The 8,907-nt window shown below is 37.2% G+C and overlaps 1 protein-coding gene across 1 annotated transcript in view; it reads right to left on the bottom strand.

The window, feature by feature from the left end:
- Positions 1-8,907, bottom strand: part of LOC307123395 (uncharacterized protein) — a gene marked incomplete at its 3' end in the record, with an annotated part of 35,035 nt that overhangs the window by 3,645 nt on the left and 22,483 nt on the right. The window contains exons 4-7 of the mRNA XM_079811917.1: positions 6,546-6,719; positions 6,285-6,458; positions 6,024-6,197; positions 5,771-5,944 (exon numbers count right to left, since the gene is read on the bottom strand). Coding sequence (XP_079668043.1) covers positions 5,771-5,944; positions 6,024-6,197; positions 6,285-6,458; positions 6,546-6,719 — 696 coding nt within the window. The remainder of the gene's footprint in view (positions 1-5,770; positions 5,945-6,023; positions 6,198-6,284; positions 6,459-6,545; positions 6,720-8,907) is intronic.

The raw sequence follows: 8,907 nt of genomic DNA, 5'->3' as shown, positions 1-8,907 counted from the left end.
AGGTTAAGCTAAAGCTTCAAATAAGTTTATTTATTTTTGTTATTTCAGTTAACATTTATTTAATTTCAAGTAGGCCTAATGAAGTTTTTTTAATGGTTTTAGTGAACTATTATAACCCTGATACTCTATTGAATGTGTGTCAAATACTGGTCTTTCCTCCTGACTATGAATTAAAGGTCCCATTCCGCATGATCCCATTGTTCAAACTTTAGTTAGTGTGTAATGTTGCTGTTAGAGCATAAATAATACCTGTAAAATTATAAAGCTCAAAGTTCAATGCCAAGCGAGATATTTTATTTAACAGAAGTTCCCTTTCAAAGCCTACAGCGAACGGCTGGCTTGGACTACATCCTGGTACTTCCTGCTATAATTACGTCAGTAGAGCAGTAGAACAGACTAACCTCCGCCCACAAAGAAACGCGAAAAAGGGGGCGCGGTCTTGTTGCTGTCCCACGTGGAGAAGCGGACGGTCGCGTGGAGAAAAGGAACTGTTGCGTTGAGTGTGTTTATCGCCATGTCGTCGAGACGCTGTTATTTTCATCCAGGAGTCAAATCACCTTTGTTTGGCTTTCCCAGGGACGCTGTAGAGATTATTGAACGCATTCATCTCTACGTTAAGAGGCGTGATCTTTCCAACATGCGCTAAGCTGCTGTCGAATCACAACACAGGAACTGCTGGCACGTGCGCTAAGCTGCGGTCGAATTACAACACGGTAACCGCTGGCACAATCAGAACTCGTTACGTATTTCTGAAGGAGGGACTTTATAGAACAGGGAAATCACCAGCCATTTTTAGGACAGTGGAAACAGCGGTACACAGATAAGTACATTGTGTGAAAAATACTGTGTTTTTTTACACGCGAAACATGAACACATGTTATATTGCACACTGTAAACACAATCAAAGCTTCAAAAAAACACGAAGAACGGGACCTTTAAATGGGAATGAAATTAAATACAGTCTATTGTGTAACAAAAAACGAATATATAATGCGTGACTTTTAATTATAAACCAGCTGGAAATACACCGGGACTCTTATTTTGAAATGTCTGCGTCTCTGTTCAGGGTTCTTGCAGGTTTCAGTCAAATTAAAGACCCTTTTAAGACATTTTAAGACCATAAAGATTTAAATTTAAGACCTATACTACTACGCATTACCGAAATGATTTAAATCAAAGAAATAAATTGTTTTAAAAAAATTTATTTAAATTAATTCAGTCATTGAAAAAGCATTAATTTAATTTACAGATAAAGCAATGACATTAGTAACCCTCCACAGCCAACAAGCTGCCAAATGCCCAAAAATTGCGCCCATTTTAGGCGCAAAATGAAAATAGGCTAAAACAAACTTGCCCTCAAATAGAATAGATTACAAAACAGCATATCAATAGCCTAATAGAGATTGAACAGGCTACTCCAAACTAGGGATGCACGATTTGGGGAAGATATCTAATTGCTATTATTCTGGTTAAAATTAGTTGTTGTTTTTTTTTTTTACAAATGAAAAATGTATGCATATAACATTTTATATATTAATGTTTATATATTAATGAGACTAATAATAATTATTATATTCGATAAATACAAATATTTAACAAAATTAGAAATATTACTATATCAATAACATTTTAATTATTTAAAAATAAAAATAGAGTATTTAAGAATAAATATAACAATATAATAATAATACTACTAATAATAACATTTATATTTTACAGAAAACTTATTTTACAACAAAAAAAAAACAGCTGGGTTTCCCTGTTAATATGCAGACAGCCTATGACTAAAAATATCAGCTTTTTATCTGTGATATCAATTTCTTAAAGTCTATGTTTTTAATATGAAATATGAGCCTCTTATGCATCCACTGTGGGGGAAAAACTGTACGTTGGAGAAAAACATATGGATTGTCATATACATTTATTTAGAGAGAAGTATTATTTTTCATATTTGTTACCCAAACGTTTCATTCATACTGGAAGCCAGAGGGCGCCCTCGAGCAGAAACTCCGCATTTGCCTCAGAGAAGTCAACGTTAGCCCTAATGTGAAGCTAGCGATGTAGGATAAACCAGAAGATAGAGACGCTTTGACTGATGAAACAAAGACAATAAACACGACTGCATCAAGATATGGTGTATTTGAGTTCTTTTATCCTTCCCTATTGTCATAATAATAAGGTATGCAGTGCTGATTGAGTGCAGACTTTATCACTGTATAGAATAATAGAAAACAATGCATGTCTGCCTCATTCTGTCCAACAAAACACAACGTTATTAAACGGAGACGTATTTTGCGGGCAGGTAATTGCATTTATCATGGGATTTGTAGTTTTGTCACCGCGTCCGTGTACCAACACCAATACCCCCCAGAAAGAACCACAACACACCGAACGAACGCTCTGAGGGCGGCGTAGCAAAGACTCTAGAGCTCCGCTTTGTCGTCTACCATTCGATACTTTTTTGCTACTGTGTAACGTTAATATAACTTTCTGCGGCCAGCGTTTCTGGAAATGAACGAGGATAAAACCTTTTTTTTTAGACCTTACTAAATTAAATTTAAGACCTCGGATGAAAATCTGGCCGTTTTTAAGACGTTTTAAGGCCTTAAATTAAATCTTTTTAATTTTAGACATTTTAAGACTTTTTAAGACCCCGCGGGAACCCTGTCCGTTACAGGAACTCATTCAAGTTCAGATGATATAAAATATGCATTGTTACAACCGTCTAAAACATATTACTATATAAACATCGTAAAGTAATAATTGTCATTATTCATCAGCATTAGCTCATAAAAAATTGCATGGCATAAATGTGCGCTAATGTTCATTGATTGTGAGCCGCTCTGGAGCGCTGGATTGGGGATGCGCGAGTGAGCCTGTAGAAGCGCAACAGCGCCGGGTTCTCCAGCGGTTAGATCAGCGCATCTGTGACACAGGACATCAGTTCTGACTGGATCTCTTCCCTAATCGACCCTCCCTAACATTTTCCTCTCGTTTTTATTTGTTGATGAAAATTACAGTTGATTTTCTTTATAGTTTTTGTCATCCAACACTAGTTTTTATTTAGTTATCGTCTCGTTTTCGTCAGTGAAAAAATGAAATTAATACTGCCTGAGTGGGACTCTTTTTTTACGACCACTTAGACTTTTCAAATCCTGTCCCCAATTATTTTGGGTGTTCATATACCAAGTACCAATAAAGTCACCAAGTTTCGGACCATTCCGATGAAGCTACGACTTTTAACATTTTTCATTTTAAAAAATTTGGGTCAGAAATGACCGAAGAGCCCCAGAGGGTTAAAGGTGCCCTAGAATGAAAAACTGAATGAACTGTTACGCAACAGTCGGGATCATTAATATGTACGCCCCCAACATTTGCATGACATGCACAGCCGAATCATCGGGGGTCCTGCAGGTATTGTGAAGAAACAAGCGTCAAGCGAGGATAATCACTCACTCCACTTGACTGAACTTATGTAGCTTTAATACAGATTAATCTATATTTAATTTATATTTTATGCAGTGAAGACTGTGAAATAAGTGTTTGATACATTTATTCAATTTCTGTATATTTCCTACCTGTTGATAAAATATTTAAACAGGCTACTGTCTTTATGTTGTTTCTTTATTAATTCAGAAATTAAATGTGAAATTATTACAATATAAATATATATTAAAAACTTAAATGTCAGGTGTGATTAATCATTATTAATACAGAAAAATTGTGTGATTTATTAGTTAATGTTTTTTAATCGATTGAAAATATTAATTTGTTGCTTTGTCTGTTTTTGATGTGCATGATGCCTCTCGCCATTTCTGATGCTTTTGATTTGCCAATTACATCAATTCACATTTGTGCTGAAAGCTTTCGTCTTCAACCTGTCTGAGAGTTGCCACCATGGCGAGTGATAAAAATCAGTTCCAGGGCTGGAAATTGAAAAACAATTTAATCCAGAAATCAGAAAAGGCTGCAAATATAACAGTTTAGTGCAAACGAAAAGTACTTTTTGAAAAGCAATCAAAAAGTAATCAAAATGTATTCAGTTACTTTACTTTTATAAAGTAATTGAAATAGTTACACTACTATTACTGTTTAAACAGGGTAACTTTTAATCTGTGACCTATTACATGTCCAAAGTAACCTTCCCAACACTGTGTGTGTGTGTGTATGATATGACGGATGACGATAGTTTGATCAAATTAAATAATGAAATGCTGTGAAGTGACTCTCAGAGCAGCTCTGCAGATGAAGTTCATGTGTTCATGTCCTCATAGTGAGATGCAGACGCTGAAAACACCAAGAGTGTCACTCGTGCTTCAGTATGTGTTGTAGACCAAACTGCGGCGCTCATTCACACAGATTTCACAAACACTAGTCCATATCAAGATATGATTCATTGTACAGCCCTGCTTTTGATTTATTTATCCAAAATGACAGTATTTGAAAAATACAAAAACGGTTCATGAAATTGAGCTAAACCCTTTAGTGCTTTGAAAGTAATAAGCAAGATTTTAAAATGTATGAAATGTTTAATAGGGAGCCAGTGGTGTGTTGTAGCATGTACAGGGTGAAAAGCAATGGTCCTAGCACTGAGCCTTGCGGTACTCATTACTGAACTTCGGTTCTGAACGGATCGGTGTGACATCTCTTCATTTATTGCTACAAACTGATAACGGTCAGATAGGTATGATTTAAACCATGCCAATGCAATTCCACTAATGCCAACATAATTTTCGAGTCTATTCAAAAGAATGTTGTGGTCGATAGTATCAAATGCAGCACTAAGATCGAGTAACACTAATAGAGAGATACAGCCACGATCGGATGATAAGAGTAAATCATGTGTAACTCTGATGAGAGCAGTCTCAGTGCTATGATACGGTCTAAATCCTGACTGTAAAATCTCACAGATACCATTTCTTTCTAAAAAAAGGAGCATAATTGTGAGGACAGTGACTTTTCTAGTATTTTTGACAGAAAGAGTGGATTTGAGATTGGCATGTAATTGACTAATTCTGGAGGATCAAGTTGTTTTTTTTTATAAATGGTTTAATAATAGCCAAATTAAAAGTTTTCATTACATATCCTAATGACAAGGATGAATTAATTATATTAAGAAGAGGATCTATTACCTTACTTTTTTTTAATATTATCAATCTTACACATAAAGAAGTTCATAAAGTCATTACTGAAGTGCTGTTTAAAAACATCAGAAGTTGAAGCTTTATTTTTGGTTAATTTAGCCACTGTATGGAATAAATACCTAGGGTTGTGTTTGTTTTCTTCCAAGAGAGTCGAGAAATAAGCAGATCTAGCTGTTTTTACGGCCTTTCTGTATGCGATCATGCTCTCTTTGTACGAATCGCGAAAAACCTGCAGTTTTGTTTTCTTCCAATATTATTGATCAGACTGCATTGACACCATTGTATGAGAACTGAACTGAGCTGGACGATGACATCATTGTTTTCTCTAGAGCAGCTGTATAGATAAATTAACCATTATTTTCCTTTTATTGCCACTATTTTTATGATATCACTATAAAGCTGCTTTGAAACAGTCTGTGTTGTAAAAAACACTATATAAAAAGGTGACTTGACTCGACTCAACTATTACACCCAATAAATAAAGTAATACACTTCAAAATAAAATAGCATCATATGACCCCTTTAATAATAACTACATCCAAATTAGAGTAACCAACTTTTGATCAGATTACCTGATGTATATCTTAATGCCAAGTGTAAACCAGGCCTCTTACTGTCCCACATACTTGAGAATCTGCAGTGAGCAGTTTGGATCCTCCAGTTTGTCAGAGAGCAGCTTGACTCCTAAATCTCCTGGGTGATTATAGCTCAGATCCAGCTCTCTCAGGTGTGAGGGGTTTGAGCTCAGAGCTGAAGACACATAACCACAGCCTTCCTCTGTCACCATACAGCCAGAAAACCTACAGACACACACAAAGATCATCTACATCCACATTATGACCGTCAGACTGTAAATAATCTCTCATATGTTCTTAATACCTCAGTATCTGCAGCTGACAGTTTGAGCTCTTCAGTCCTTCAGAAATAATCTTCACTCCTAAATCCTGCAGGTCATTGTTACTCAGATCAAGCTCTCTCAGGTGTGAGGGGTTTGACCTCAGCGCTAAAGACACATAACCACAGCCTTCCTCTGTCACCATCCAGCCAGACAACCTACAGATACACAGTCAGATCATCTACAGACACACATACACATTATGACCGTCGGACTGTAAATAATCTCTCATATGTTCTTAATACCTCAGTATCTGCAGCTGACAGTTTGGGCTCTTCAGTCCTTCAGAAATAATCTTCACTCCTGAATCCTGCAGGTCATTGTTACTCAGATCAAGCTCTCTCAGGTGTGAGGGGTTTGAGCTCAGAGCTGAAGACACATAACCACAGCCTTCCTCTGTCACCATACAGCCAGACAACCTACAGACACACACAAAGATCATCTACAGACACACATCCACATTATGACCGTCAGACTGTAAATAATCTCTCATATGTTCTTAATACCTCAGTATCTGCAGCTGACAGTTTGGACTCTTCAGTCCTTCAGTAATAATCTTCATTCTTGAATCCTGCAGGTCATTGTTACTCAGATCCAGCTCTCTCAGGACACCGTTTGAGGATTGAAGAGCTGATGACACAATTTCACAATGCTGACCAGAGAGTTTACAGCCAGCAAGACTAGAAGAAAAAATTAAAAAAGTTAAATAAGTTGGGGTTCATGATGAGTTTCTTTAAAGACGCAGCAGTGGCTTCTTAAAAACTAGAAAAATAGCGTAGTAAATAATTGGCAATACAAAAACAAAACAAAGTAAAATATCATGGAATATGTGGTAAACAGAGGTTGACATTAACTTTTTTGCTCACCAGCCACTATGGCTAGTGGTTTTCCAAAGTTACTACCCAGATAGCAGACCAACACTGAATCATCGTTGAATCAATGTTAATGCATCAACTAAAATACGCACATTGTGGCGTTCACACCGGACGCGATTGACGCGAATAAATTGCGCTGTTCGCGCGAAGGTGGACACTTGAACATTTTGAGTTTACTCGCTTCATTCGCGCGTGACATTCACTGCACAACAGACGCGAATTTACGTCATGGGAGGGGCTTCTGCCAGCCGGCTCGTCTCGCTGAGAAATGGCTGACATGGGCTGTGTTTACACGCCTTTTTTTTTGTTAAAATCTACCGTTAATGTGTGACAACGTAGTTTTAAGACTGTTTCAGTCGATAATGTACAACCCCAAATCAGAAAAAGTTGGGACAGTATGGAAAACGCAAAAAAAAAAAAAAAAAAGAAGTGATTTCTAAATTTACTTTGACTTGTATTTCATTGCAGACAATATGAACACAAAATATTTCATGTTTTGTCTGGTCAACTTCATGTCATTTGTAAATATGCATCCTTTCCTGTCATTCAGACCTGCAACACATTTAAAAAAAAGTTGGGACAGGAGCAATTTAGGGCTAGTAATGAGGTAAAATGGTTAAATAATGATGTGATTTGAAACAGGTGATGTCAACAGGTGATTGTAATTATGATTTGGTACAAAAGCAGCATCCAAGAAAGGTCTAATCCTTTAGGAGCAAAGATGGGCCGAGGATCGCCAGTTTGCCAACAAATACGTGAGAAAATTATTGAAATGTTTAAAAACAATGTTCCTCAAAGAAAGATAGGAAGAGATTTGGATATTTCACATTCAACAGTGCATAACATAATTAAAAGATTCAAGGAATCTGGAGGAATTTCAGTGCGTAAAGGACAAGGGCGCAAGCCTAAGCTGAACAACCGTGATCTCCGATCCCTCAGGCGGCACTGCATCAAGAATCGTCATTCATCTAGAAGCGATATCACCACATGGGCTCAGGACTACTTTGGCAAACCTTTGTCAAGTACCACAATAAATAGTTACATCCACAAATGCCAGTTAAAACTGTACTGTGCCAAAAGGAAGCCCTATGTTAACAGTGTCCAGAAGCGCCGTCGACTTCTCTGGACTCGGAGGCATCTGGGATGGACCATCACACAGTGGAAACGTGTACTGTGGTCAGATGAATCAGTATTTCAGGTATTTTTTGGGAGGAATGGACGCCGTGTGCTCCGGACCAAATAAGAAAAGGATCATTCAGACTGTTACCAGCAACAAGTCCAAAAGCCAGGGTCTGTCATGGTATGGGGTTGTGTCAGTGCCCTTGGCAAAGGTAACTTGCACTTCTGTGAAGGCACCATTAATGCTGAAAAGTACATAGAGATTTTGGAGCATAATATGCTGCCTTCAAGAAGACATCTTTTCCAGGGACGTCCATGCATATTTCAACAAGACAATGCAAAACCACATTCTGCACACATTACAAAGTCCTGGCTGCGGAGGAAGAGGGTTCGGGTACTTGACTGGCCTGCCTGCAGTCCTGACCTGTCTCCAATAGAGAATGTGAAGCGCAAAATTCGACAACGAAGACCCTGCACTGTTGCCCATCTTAAGACTTGTTTGCAGGAAGAATGGGACAAAATTACACCTGAAACACTTCATCACTTGGTGTCTTCAGTCCCTAAACGTCTTTTAAGTGTTGTGAAAAGGAATGGCAACATTACAAAGTGGTAAATGCTTTACTGTCCCAACTTTTTTTTAAATGTGTTGCAGGTCTGAATGACAGGAAAGGATGCATATTTACAAATGACATGAATTTGACCAGACAAAACATGAAATATTTTGTGTTCATATTGTCTGCAATGAAATACAAGTCAAAGTAAATTTAGAAATCACTTCTTTTTATTATTATTTGCGTTTTCCATACTGTCCCAACTTTTTCTGATTTGGGGTTGTAATATTAATACTGTATTTAATAGTAAATAAACAAATAAA

Source organism: Gobio gobio, assembly GCF_949357685.1.
Source record: "Gobio gobio genome assembly, chromosome: 3".
Lineage (NCBI taxonomy): Eukaryota > Metazoa > Chordata > Actinopteri > Cypriniformes > Gobionidae > Gobio > Gobio gobio.
Note: the sequence above shows the minus strand (reverse complement) of the source record. Positions and strands in the feature narration are given on the sequence as shown.